The sequence below is a fragment of the Bos taurus genome, chromosome 13, assembly GCF_002263795.3.
Source record: "Bos taurus isolate L1 Dominette 01449 registration number 42190680 breed Hereford chromosome 13, ARS-UCD2.0, whole genome shotgun sequence".
Classification (NCBI taxonomy): Eukaryota; Metazoa; Chordata; class Mammalia; order Artiodactyla; family Bovidae; genus Bos; species Bos taurus.
The window spans coordinates 46,418,556-46,432,003 of NC_037340.1; the positions used below are offsets into that span (position 1 = coordinate 46,418,556).

Genomic DNA, 13,448 nt, shown 5'->3' on the forward strand with positions numbered 1-13,448 from the left:
AAAAAAATATAGGTAGTATATATAATAAAGGACTCTTGCAGTTGATTTTTTTCTCTTTGTATCTTGTTTTCAGCCAGACATTTTTTCCCCCCTTCGAGAATTTTAATACTCAAGTTAATAGTGTAAAAAAGCATCTGCACCTCCCTGCTGTGACTGTCAGTGCAGGTACCATCATATTTTCTGGATTTTACAATTTAACACATTGCAGGTGATTACAGTTTTACATATTTGTCATTCATTCTGCATTGTGGAAAACATGGATCTCTGAAACTGATTTGTTTCAGGCCTTTCTCCTCTGTTAGTAGTTTACATTTCCAAGTCTATCGTACAGCGTTTCAGTGATTCTGTGCTTCTGTGGTTGCTGATACATTTAACAGTAGGACTAGTTTACCTTTGATCATCAGATTATTTCATTATAAAGGGTTTTGAGAATTTATCATAAGCAGGTTATTGAGAATAGAAAGTGCCATCATAGAAACTTAAAAACCTACATGGTTTACCTAGTGACAAAAACAGCTTTTAAATTTATCTGCCACTTGGATGCTGTGTGTTTTTAGAAGAGCTTGAAAAATCTGTGTTAAATCAACTTTATCTTGTGAGGAGTCATAGCTTACAGTGAAGAGAGGGAACGCTTAAGTCACACCTGGATGTCTGAGAACCGTGGTTCTGACACTCGTAATACAAAATCATGATTAACTGATATCCCTTCTAAGCCAGTGTTACTTTATGATCCGTTTGGGAAAATTACATGAAGTTCAGTGTCCACCTGTTGAGCCAAGCAAAAGCTGTATGCAGCCTGCTTGGCATGCTTTGCCCTGTGTTCATATTGCTTTTGGTTTCTTTGCTTCAAGACTGTGAAGGGATTCCTTTAAAACAAACTTGTTTATTTCTCCAGACTACTGCTTTCCTAGAAGAAAATGAAATGGGCTGGTCAAAAACTGTATATGCATAAATTTGGGATTCATCAGTCCCAAATTAGAGTTCTATTAATTCGGTAATTTTCTGTTCTTAAAAAATGAATTTCTTTTATTTTTTCCAAAACTTTGAACTTTTTATTTTGTATTGGGGTATAGCTGATTAACAATGTTGTGTAGTTGCAGCTGAACAGCAAAGGGACTCAGCCAAACATATACATGTATCCATTTCCCCCAAACCTTCTTTCTATCCGAGTTGGCACATAACATTGAACAGAGTTCCACATATTACACAGTAGGTGCTTGTTGGTTATCCATTTTAAATGAAGCAGTACATACATGTCCATCCCAAAGTCCATAACTAGCCGTTCCACGCCTAGCAACCATAAGTTAGTTTTCTGTGAGTCTCTCTGTGTTTTGAAGCAAGTTCTTTTGTATCATTTCTTTTTAGATTCCACATACAGGGGATGTATATAATTTCTCCTTCTCTCTCTCTCTCTGTCTTCACTCAGTGTGATACTCTGTCAGTCCCTGCATGTTGCTGCAAATAGCATTATTTCATTCTTTTTAATTGTTGTTCAGTCGCTCAGTCGTGTCCAGCTCTTTGCGACCCCATGGACTGTAGCATGCTAGGTTTCCCTGTCTTTCACCATCTCCCGGAGTTTGCTCAAACTCATGTCAATTGAGTTGGTGATGCCTTGCAACCATCTCATCTTCTGTTGTCCCTTTTCTCCTGCCTTCAGTCTTTCCCAGCATCAGGGTATTTTCCAGTAAGTTGGCTCTTTGCATCAGGTGGCCAAAGTATTGGAGTTTCAGCTTCATCATCAGTCCTTTCAATAAATATTCAGGGTTGATTTCCTTTAGGATTGACTGGTTTGATCTCCTTGCTGTCCAAGGGATTCTCAAAAGTCTTCTCCAGTCCCATGATGTTTTCATGGTTTGAAAACATCAATTCCTTGATGCCCAACCTTTTTCATTGTCCATCTCTCTCATCCATGCATGACTACTGGAAAAATCATACCTTTGACTCTACGGACCTTTGTAGGCAAAGTAATGTCTCTGCTTTTTAATATGCTGTCTAGATTTGTCATTGCTTTTTTCCAAGGAGCAAGTGTCTTTTAATTTCATGGCTACAGTCACCATCCGTAGTGATTTTGGAGCCTAACAAAATAAAGTCTGTCACTGTTTCCATTGTTAATTGCTGAGTAATATTCCATCATATATTACTCAGTCATTAAAAGAATGAAATAATGCCATTTGCAGCAACATAAAGGGACCTAGAGAGTGTCATGTGGAGTGAATTAAGCGCCAGTGGTTAAGAACCCACCTGCCAATGCAGGAGATGTAAAATCCCTGGTTCAACCCCTGGGTTGGGAAGATCCTCTGAAGGAGGGCCTGGCAACGCACTCCAGTATACTTGCCTGGAGAATCCCATAAATAGAGGAGCCTGGAGGGCTATAATCCATAGGGTCACAAAGAGTCCATCCTAACTGAAGCTACTTAGCATGGACACACAGACATGCCATTGTATGTATGTACCACATCTTTATCCATTCCCCTGTTGATGGATATTCGGGTTGTTTCCATGTCTTGGCCACTGTAAAGGGCTATAAAGAACACTGGGGTGCATATAACCTTTCGAATCATGTTTTTCTCCAGATACATGCCCAAGAGTGGGATTGCAGGGTCATATGGTAGCTCTATTCTTAGTTTTTTAAGGAACTTCCATACTGTTCTCTATAGTGGCTGTACCAGTTAGCATTCCCACCAGCAGTGAAGGAGGGTTTCTCTCTCTCTACACCCTCTGCAGCATTTATTGTGTGTGGGTTTTTTGTATTTAACCATTCCGACTGGTGTGGGGTGATATCTCACTGTAGTTTTGATTTGCGTTTATCTAATAACTAGCCATGTTGGCATCTTTTCTTGTGCCTGTTGCTTATCTGTTTATCTTTGGAGAAATGTCTTTTCAGGTCTTTTGCCCATTTTTTGAGTGGATTGTTTATTTTGATGCTGTTAGGTGTCTTAAGCTGTTTGTAAATTTTGGAGACTAATCTCTTATTGGTTGCATTGTTGGCAAGTATTTTCTCAATCTGTGGGTTGTCTTTTCGTTTTATTGTTTCCTTTGCTGAGCAAAAGCCTTTAAGTCGGCCCTATTTCTTTCTTTCTGTTTTTATTTACATTATTGTGGGAGATGGATCAAGAAGATGTTGCTGTGATTTATGTCAGAGGGTTCTGCCTATGTTTTCCTCTAGGAGTATTACAGAGTTCTATATATACATAAATTTGGCATTCATCAGTCCCAAATTGGAGTTCTAGTACTTTGATAATTTTCTGTTTTTAAAAAATGAATTTCTGGACATGAGTGGGTTTGTATATGTTAACATTTGGTTTCTAAATCTTACAATATTATAGTTAGCAAATTAATATGAAGAAACTTTTTTTTTTAATGTAATTTCTTGGGTGTGAAAGGTGGACATTATTGGCACATTTCTTTAAACTACTTAGACTGCAGAGGGATAAACGTATGACCTAGAAAACTTGAGGATTTTAAAACTGCTTAATAGTTTCATTTTAGAATTAAATTACCCTCTGCACTTCAAGTTACCAATTTACTGTCTGTCGTTTTACAGGATTCTCTGGCTAACATTGAACTTCTCCCAGTGGAGCCACAAAGTAAACAGCTCATGACTTCTGATCAGGACACTAAGGTCGTGGCTGAACCGCAGGGCCAGCGAGTCCAAGAAGGGAAAGACAGCACGCATCTGGTGAGTGGGCGTCCAGGCCAGCGCTGGCCCGTGCACCCTCTTCTGTTGTGATAACAGGCTCTGCACTCTACTCAGAACACTTATGCTTAAATATAGGGGTAAATTCTGAGTATACTTAGGGCTTACTTAGTAGAGGAAATTTCAGATTTCTAAGTGATAGAGAAAACACAGGCATTATAGTTCTTAAGACTTAGAGCTTTGGACTTAAAATCACTAAGATAAAGGCAGTGATTTATAAATATTTTAATAATATGATAGCCATTGTAGTGGTATTTATTTAAAGAGTTAATTAGAAATTATAATACAGATTTTAAATTTTGAGTGTATTTGTTTATTGTAAGCTATTATCATGTCAGGCAATGATATTTAAAGTTTCTAAATGATGTTGGGAAAAGTAGGTTTTCTTAATTTTTCCAGTTGAAATGACAAAGAATAACACCAGTCAGAATTTAAAAGTATTTTAAATTTCAAGGCTCTTACATCATTTTGACTATCTCATTAAATTTCTTTGTCATATAAGTGTGCTTTTCTCAGTGGGTTTTGTTTTGCTAAATTACCATGGTTTGAAAATGTGTTTCTTTGCATGGTAGTGATGGTGTGTCTGGTGTTTTCAATTTTACAGATGAATGGTCCCATATCTCAGACAACTTCTCAGTCAAGTTCCATTCCAGCTTTGAGTCAGGTAATTCAGTTCAGAGATTAATCATAACTAAAGCTCACAGACAATGCATTATAGTAAATATTAATTGTAAAGAAATTAGAAAATGTGAATGTTCCCCAAAAAGAGAGTGGGGGAGGACCCGCTTGGGAACAGTATATGTCAGTACTGTGTATTCTCTTCTGGTGTGTGCGTGTAGCTCTGCAGACAGCTGAGTGCCACGTGTATTAATTTCATCTCTTCATCACAGTGTTGTTAATGGTTCACTCATCATCTAGTTGTGTGTGATTAGCTTTACATTTCAACAGCCTGTATTCCTTAAAGCACAGATGTCATATTTTTACTGAGAACATTGGTTTCACTGTTTGCGTTTTCATATATCAGATGCATTTGGAGTCACGCACGTTTAGGTTGGCAGTGTTCTAAGTGAATTTTAAAATTAAGTCTTTTTTAAAGTAAATGTAAATTTTTAAAAGTAATATTACAAAATTTATAGCGGCCTCATCTACACCCCAACTTATAAGCAGCTCATATAGAAGTTAAAGGCGGGGATTGCATTGTTGATATATTTTTAATAAGGCAGAATTTTAAAAAATGAAGGGTGTCCTCCAAACTACTGAATTTTATCATTATTATGTATGTAGGTTTTTTGCATACTGTATCTTACACTGATTTTAAGTGAATTTTATAATATTTTAAGTCATTTGAAAGTCAAATGTAAGAGTTAACATTATACAGAAATCACTGACAGATTTAAAAAACTGTTTTAGATCAAATCTCCCACGTCCTCTTGGTTGATTCATGTGTTAGGGCATAAAACTAGATACTTGGATTCTATGGGTGGGTTTTGGTTTGGGGTTCGCTTGTTTTTTAAATTATGTTGTGGAAAACAATTGCGATAAGACCTGCCTAGAAAAGAAGTATAACACTTGAGCCAGCATTCAATATTCATTTCTGTAGAGAAATGATTTGCAACTAGTGCTGCCTGCACATGATTTTTTTGTCATTGTAAAGAGTTTATGTCTTACGGTCGAGTATTACATGGCTGGTTCTTGGTCCAGCTTTGCTACGCAATACCCTGGTGTCACAGAACACATCTCTGACATCTGGTATTGTAAAGTATGTGTATTCTGCTCGCCAGTTTTTCAGAGTATTTGCACACTTTAGGTTTTCATAGGATCACTGAATACTAGAACTAGAAGGGATCATCATTAAGAGACCATCTGGGCTCACAACATGTGTGTTCTTTAAAACTTTATAACAGATTTGCCTTCTGTAGAAAGTGGAACTCTTATTAAAGAGTACATACATTTTTATGTAGTTTTAAACAGTATGTTTATACATATTTTACCTCATGCTTTCCCCCCGTAGCAGACTTCATCTGTATATACCCTTGTACTTGCGCTGTGGTATTTTATGTTGATTTGCCATCATTTCTTTAGCTGTTCAGTTTTTGGTTACATTAAACGTGTTTTCTTTTTTTCCTGCTATCATAAATGACATTGCTTTGAACGTTTTTCTAACTGGCATTATAATGGCACACCTGTGTGTGGACAGCTGAGTTGGTGTGGTGGCTCTGAGTACTGACTCTTCATAGTCTGCAGTTGTGCAACTGCAAAGTGTCTGTGCTTAGTGGTCTGATTTGGGAACCAGTCTTTTTTAAGGTTTAGTCTTTCCCCTAGTGTTGCATGCAGTGTAAATAGGAGGAGAATGGCCTTAGGAACACCCAAATAAATGTCTGAATAATTCACAAGCAAGTTTGCATTTTTGCCGTGGTGCTGGCACTTGTTATACAGCTCCCTGCTAATCTCCTTCCCTAAATAATACCCTTATTGAGTTGTAACTGTTTGCAAGTCTAGCCAGTGAGTGTAAAAAGTGATCTTAACTGGAGGAAACTGAGAGCAGAGAGGCTTTAGCAGTTTCCCTAAGATTGCTCATCTGTCCAGGATTTGAACCTGGGCAGCCTGGGCAGCTTCAGAGCTGACTCAAGAAGAGATATATCCTCTTTGGCATGTTTTATTTCCTTTAGAAAGAGAAGCAAGTAGAAAGTAATACCAGAAGCAAAACCTAGCTCTTGTCAGCATTAGGGAACAGTTTTGCATTGTCTCTGAGTGGTTGAAATTAATTTGGGATAGAGATAGAGGATTTTAGGTGGGGAATAACATGACATAAAAAGATTACTTTCACTTCATTGTATTAGTAGAATATATTGTAGTGAGCCAAGAATCAGTTCAGTTCAGTCTCTCAGTTGTGTCCGACTCTTAATGATCTCGTGGACTGCAGCACACCAGGCTTCCCTGTCTGTCACCAACTCCTGGAGCTTGCTCAAACTCTTTTTCTTGTCCATCGAGTCAGTGATGCCATCCAACCATCTCATCCTCTGTTGTCCCCTTCTCCTGCCTTCAGTCTTTCCCAGCATCAGGCTCTTTTCCAGTGAGTCAGTTTTTCACATCAGGTGGCCAAAGTTTTGGAGTTTCAGCTTCAGCATCAGTCCTTCCAATGAATATTCAGGACTGATTTCCTTTAGGATCTCCTTGCAGTCCAAGGGACTCTCAAGAGTCTCCTCCAACACCACAGTTCAAAAGCATCAATTCTTTGGCGCTCAGCTTTCTTCACAGTCCAACTTTCGTATCCATACATGACCACTGGAAAAACCATAGCCTTGACTAGATGGACACAAAGTAATGTCTCTGCTTTTTAATATGCTATCTAGATTGGTCATAACTTTCCTTCCAAGGAGTAACTGTCTTTTAATTTCATGGCTGAAGTCACCATCTGCAGTGATTTTGGAGCCCCCAAAAATAAAGTCTGACACTGTTTCCACTGTTTCCCCATCTATTTGCCATGAAGTGATGGGACCAAATGCCGTGATGTTAGTTTTCTGAATGTTGAGCTTTAAGCCAACTTTTTCACTCTCCTCTTTCACTTTAATCAAGAGCCTTTTTAGTTCTTCACTTTCTGCCATAAGGGTGGTGTCATCTGCATATCTGAAGTGATTGATATTTCTCCCAGAAATCGTGATTTCAGCTTGTGCATCATCCAGCCCAGCGTTTCTCATGATGTACTCTGCATATAAGTTAAATAAGCAGGGTGACAGTATACAGCTTTGACGTACTCCTTTCCCTATTTGGAACCAGCCTGTTGTTCCATGTCCAGTTCTAACTCGCTTCTTGACCTGCATAGAGACGTCTTAGGACGCAGGTAAGGTGGTCTGGTATTCCTGTCTCTTTCAGAATCTTCCACAGTTTGTTATGATCCACATAGTCAAAGGCTTTGGTGTAGTCAATAAAGCAGATGTAGATTTTTTCTGGAACTCTCTTGCTTTTTCTATGATCCAGTGGATGTTGGCAATTTGATCTCTAGTTCCTCTGTCTCTTCTAAATCCAGCTTGAACATCTGGAAATTCATGGTTCACATAGTGTTGAAGCCTGGCTTGGAGAATTTTTGAGTATTACTTTGCTAGTATGTGAGATGAGTGCAGTTGTGCTGTAGTTTGAACATTCTTTGGCATTGCCTTTCTTTGGGATTGGAATGAAAACTGACCTTTTCCAGTCCTGTGGCCACTGCTGAGTTTTCTAAATTTGCTGCCATACTGAGTGCAGCACTTTCACAGCATCATCTTTCAGGATTTGAAATAGCTCAACTGGAATTCCATCACCTCCACTAGCTTTGTTCATAGTGATACTTCCTAAGGCCCACTTGACTCTGCATTCCAGGATGTCTGGCTCTAGGTGGGTGATCACCCCATTGTGATTATCTGGGTCATGAAGATCTTTTTTGTATAGTTCTTCTGTGTATTCTTGCCACCAAGAATAGAAGCAAAGAAACCAAGTTAAAGAACTGGTAAGTAAGGTGAGAAATGATGGTGGCTTAGACTTGAAATGAATGGATTTTGGATTTCCTGGAAATCCATAAATGGCACCAATTTATGGGTTGGATGTAGGGATTGGGGTGAGGGAAAAATTGATCAGGGATAGTTGAGTAATTTAGTGGATGATGGTTCTATTTTGAGATGAAAAAAACTGGAGGAGTAAAGCTTTGTGGAGAGAAAATCCACCTGTTAAAAATTTAAGTGAGCAGTGAAGTGGGTCACTAGTGCCAGTTGGTCCTAATTAGGGAGGTTAGGGCCTGAGACTTAAATTTGTAATCCACAAATAGGTTTTTTTTATTGTATTCCCTGTGGCTGAGCTGGTAAAGAATCTGCCTGCAATGCAGGAGACCCCAGTTCAATTCCTGGGTTGGGAAGATCCCCTGGAGGAGGGAAAGACTACCTACTGCAGTATTCTGGCCTGGAGAATTCCATGGACTGTATTACATTAGTCCATGGGGTCACAAAGAGTCAGACACGACTGAGCGACTTTGACTTAATAACTTCACCTAATGATATAGAAAAGAATTTTATTGTTTATATGGATTAGGTAACTGAGTTACCAAAAATAAAAAATTCAATTAAAAAGTAACCGAGTTGCCCTTTAGAATAAAATCAACTCTCATACTTTTTTTCCTTCTATAATTTTTTGGCCGTCTTAAAAGTTTTTTGTCCTTCAGAGGTGATGGTGGCTTTGTAGGATGACTGAGAATGTCTTTTTCTTTTCAGTTGTTTGGAAGAGTTTGAGAAGCATAGGTGTCAGCTCTTCCTTGTATGTTAGGTGGAGTTCCCCAGAGAAGTCATCCAGGCCTGGACTCTTGTTTGCATGGAGTTTATTGTTATTTTTAAATTGCAGATTGTATTTCACATCTAGTGATCTGTCTGTTCAAATTATCTAATTCTTCACTTAGTTTCAGCAGGCTATGTATTTCTAGAAATGTGTCCACCTTCTAAGTTGGCTGTTTTGTTGACGTATAACTAACTGTTCATAATATTTTCTTTAACAGTATTTTGTATTTCCATGGTATTGGTTGTTACTTTTCCTCTTTCATTTCTTATTTTGTTTAGTTGTATTTCTTTTTTCTTCTTGGTCAGCCTGGTCAGAGGTTTGTTACTTTTGTTTATCCTTTCAAAAAACTAGTTCTTGGTTTTATGATCTTTTTCTTAATTTTCTGTGTCCTCTCTGATCTTTATTATTTCTTCCTACCTTCCGGCTTTCGGTTCTGTTTATTGTTCCTTTTCTAATTCTTTAGGTGATAGATTAGGTTGTTTATTTGAGATTTTTTTCTTCTTTTTTTGTGGAAGTCTTGTATCACTATGAACTTCCCTCTTAGAACTGCTTTTGCTGCATCTCATAGTTTTTGTATGGTTGTGTCTTCATTGTCATTTGTTTAGAAGTAATTCTAAAATTTCGTCTTTGATTTCATTGTTGACCCAGTGGTCTCCTAGTAGCATGTTGTTTAGTCTGTGCAGTTGTTTTTTTCTCTTTTCTCTTTCTGTGGTTGATGTTCTACTTTTATGCTCTTGTGGTCAGGAAAGATGCTTGAAATAATTTCTGTTCTATTCGGTTTGTTGAGGCTTGTTTTGTGCCCTAGAGAGTGTTCTGTGCACTCTTAAATTAAAAGAACGTGTGTTCTGGTTTTTTTGGATGTAACATCCTGGAAATATCAATTAAATCTAATTGTTCTGTTTTGTCATTCAAGATCTTTGTTGCCTTCTTATTTTCTGTCTGAAAGATCTATCCATTTATGTCAGTGGAATGTTAAAAGTCTACTGTTACTATATTCCCATCCATTCTTTACATTTATGTCTGTAGTGTTTGTTTTATGTATTAAGTGCTCCTGTATTGGGTGCATGTATGTTAACAAATACTATGTCTGCCTCTTGTGTTGATGCTTTTATATGTGTCCTACTCTGTCATTCTTTGTGGTTTTTGTTTTAAAGTCTGTTTTGTCTGATATGACTATTGCCAACTCCACTTTCTTGTCATTTCCCTGAGCATGAAATGTCTTTTTCTATCTCATTTCCAGTTTGTATGTGTCTTTTGCCCTAAAGTGCTCTCCTATAGGTACCATACTGTAGGTTCTTGTTGTATTATCCAGTCTGACACTGTCTTTTGATTGGAACATTTAGTCCATTGGCATTTAAAGTAATTATTGATTAGTATGTATTTATTGCCATCTTAAACCTTGTTTTGCAGTTAATTTTTTATTTTTTCTTTGTTTCTTTTTGTTTTTCCTTTTGTGGTTAATGGTTTTCTTTCATTATTATTCTTGAGTCTTTTTTTGTTTTTTTTTGTTTTTGTGAATCCATTGTATTTTTTTGATGTGTGGTTACCCTGGTTTTCCAGTATTTAACCCATAACTGTATCTACTTGCTTTATACTGATTGTCATATAAGCTCAAACACATTCTAAAATATGTACATTTTCTTACTCCCCTTCCCCACATTTTTCATAACCTTTTAAGTGAGAACTTTTTAAAGATTGTCATTGATTTAAAATTGTCTTTTTAATAGCATCAGTTCAGTTCAGTTGCTCAGTCGTGTCCGACTCTTTGCGACCCCATGAATCGCAGCATGCCAGGCCTCCCTGTCCATCACCAACTCCCGGAGTTCACTCAGACTCACGTCCATCAAGTCAGTGATGCCATCCAGCCATCTCATCCTCTGTCGTGCCCTTCTCCTCCTGCCCCCAATCCCTCCCAGCATCAGAGTCTTTTCCAATGAGTCAACTCTTCACATGAGGCGGCCAAAGTACTGGAGTTTCAGCTTTAGCATCATTCCTTCCAAAGAAATCCCAGGGCTGATCTCCTTCAGAATGGACTGGTTGGATCTCCTTGCAGTCCAAGGGACTCTCAAGAGTCTTCTCCAGCACCACAATTCAAAAGCATCAATTCTTTGGCACTCAGCCTTCTTCACAGTCCAAGTCTCACAACCATACATGACCACAGGGAAAACCATAGCCTTGAGTAGACGGACCTTTGTTGGCAAAGTAATGTCTCTGCTTTTGAATATGCTATCTAGGTTGGTCATAACTTTCCTTCCAAGGAGTAAGCGTCTTTTAATTTCATGGCTGCAGTCACCATCTGCAGTGATTTTGGAGCCCCAAAAATTAAAGTCCGACACCACAGTTCAAAAGCATCAATTCTTCGGCGCTCGGCTTTCTTCACAGTCCAACTCTCACATCCATACGTGACCACTGGAAAAACCATAGCCTTGACTAGACGGACCTTTGCATAGAACTACTGAAAAATTCTTATTGTATGTAATTCTTATAGAAATAAAACTTGATTGCCTAAACCTATATAATGCAAATTGGTGACTTTCATTTTTAGTCTGGCAGGTGGTATTTCGCCAAAATGAAAGCTCCTTCACCAAGTGCTCATGGTGTTACGAAGAATTTCTTTGAGTTTTCTGCAGCTTGAACTGCTGAGTGCCAAGTGAACAACTTCCTGCTGCTTTTATTGATTTACTTCTGTGTACACCTTGGTGTCACCTAGCCTTCCCTGGGCATGAATGAAATGATGTACTAGATTCAATTCTTTTCTCAGTAGGTTAGGTCTTCCCTGGTAGCTCAGCTGGTAAAGAATCCGCCTGCAGTGTAGGAGACCCCAGTTTGATTCCTGGATTGGGAAGATCCCCTGGAAAAGGGAACAGCCACTATTCTTGCATGGACAGAGGAGCCTGGCAGGCTACAGTCCATGGAGTTGCAGATCGGATACCACTGAGAGACTTTTACTAGGTCAGTTAAGTGTTGTTGCCTAGCAACAGTGCACTCTTAAACCTATGTTTGTGTTTGCATCTTTGAGAGAGCCTGCAGATCCCCCAGTTTGAGAGAGTCAGTGGTGCATTTACTGCTAGGATGCTTTCCCAGACGCTTGAACAGTGGGCGGCATGTGGGCATAAGAGAGTTGTTCTGCACAGTTGAGAGGGGTGGCCTTACAAAGCAAGATGAGATTTGGAAATCAGGGGGAGGAGAGTGTAGAACAGTCAGATTGAATTGCTATCATCATGTTTAAGCAGAATTCCTAAATTTTTTTTTTTAATCAAAAACTATCAGTGTTTTATAAAATGTTAAAAGTCCACCAGCCATAACTTGTAGGTTAACATAGAAAAATCTCTCTCACAAAAGAATTAACAGAATGATTTTGTTTTCAAAATGTCGTATTTGAATCATAGTCAGCAAAAGAATGCAGAGTTCCAAAGAATAACAGGGAGAGATAAGAAAGCCTTTCTCAGCGATCAATGCAAAGAAATAGAGGAAAACAACAGAATGGGAAAGACTAGAGATCTCTTCAAGAAAATTAGAGATACTAAGGGAACATTTCATGGAAAGATGGGCTTGATGAAGGACAGAAATGGTATGAACTTAAAAAAAGCAGAAGATATTGAGAAGAGGTGTCAAGAATACACAGAAGAACTGTACAAAAAAGACTTCATGACCCAGATAATCATGATGTTGTGATCACTCACCTAGAGCCAGACATCCTGGAATTCGAAGTCAAGTGGGCCTTAAGAAGCATCACTACGAACAAAGCTAGTGGAGGTGATGGAATTTCAGTGGAGCTATTTCAAATCCTGAAAGATGATGCTGTGAAAGTGCTGTACTCAATATGCCAGCGAATTGGGAAAACGCAGCAGTGGCCACAGGACTGGAAAAGGTCAGTTTTCATTCTAATCCCAAAGAAAGGCAATGCCAAAGAATGCTCAAACTACCGCACAATTGCACTCATCTCACACGCTAGTGAAGTAATGCTCAAAATTCTCCAAGCTGGGCTTTAGCAATATGTGAACCATGAACTTGCAGATGTTCAAGCTGGATTTAGAAGAGGCAGAAGAACCAGAGATCAAATTGCTAACATCCTCTGGATCATCAAAAAAGCGAAAGAGTTCCAGAAAAACATCTATTTCTGCCTTATTGACTATGCCAAAGCCTTTGACTGTGGATCACAATAAACTGTGAAAGATTCTGAAAGACATGGGCATACCAGACCACCTGACCTGCCTCTTGAGAAACCTGTATGCAGGTCAGGAATCAACAGTTAGAACTGGACATGGTTCCAAATCCTATTTGGAGTACGTCAAGGCTGTAGATTGTCACCCTGCTTATTTAACTTATATGCAGAGTACATCATGAGAAACACTGGGCTGGATGAAGCACAAGCTGGAATCAAGATTGCTGGGAGAAATATCAATAACCTCAGATATGCAGATGACACCACCCTTATGGCAGAAAGTGAAGA

At 38.6% G+C, this 13,448-nt stretch overlaps 1 protein-coding gene across 3 annotated transcripts in view; it reads left to right on the top strand.

Annotated features, from left to right (window-relative positions):
- The window catches only part of LARP4B (La ribonucleoprotein 4B), a 91,297-nt gene that overhangs the window by 29,240 nt on the left and 48,609 nt on the right, over positions 1-13,448 (top strand). For 2 of the 3 annotated variants that reach the window (XM_025000382.2, XM_025000381.1), the window contains exons 2-3: positions 3,545-3,679; positions 4,302-4,361. In XM_025000382.2, the coding sequence (XP_024856150.1) occupies positions 3,599-3,679; positions 4,302-4,361 (141 nt within the window). In that variant the 5' untranslated portion in view covers positions 3,545-3,598. Of the gene's footprint in view, positions 1-3,544; positions 3,680-4,301; positions 4,362-13,448 lie in introns of those variants that run through there. The other variant, NM_001205573.3, reaches the window with a different exon arrangement.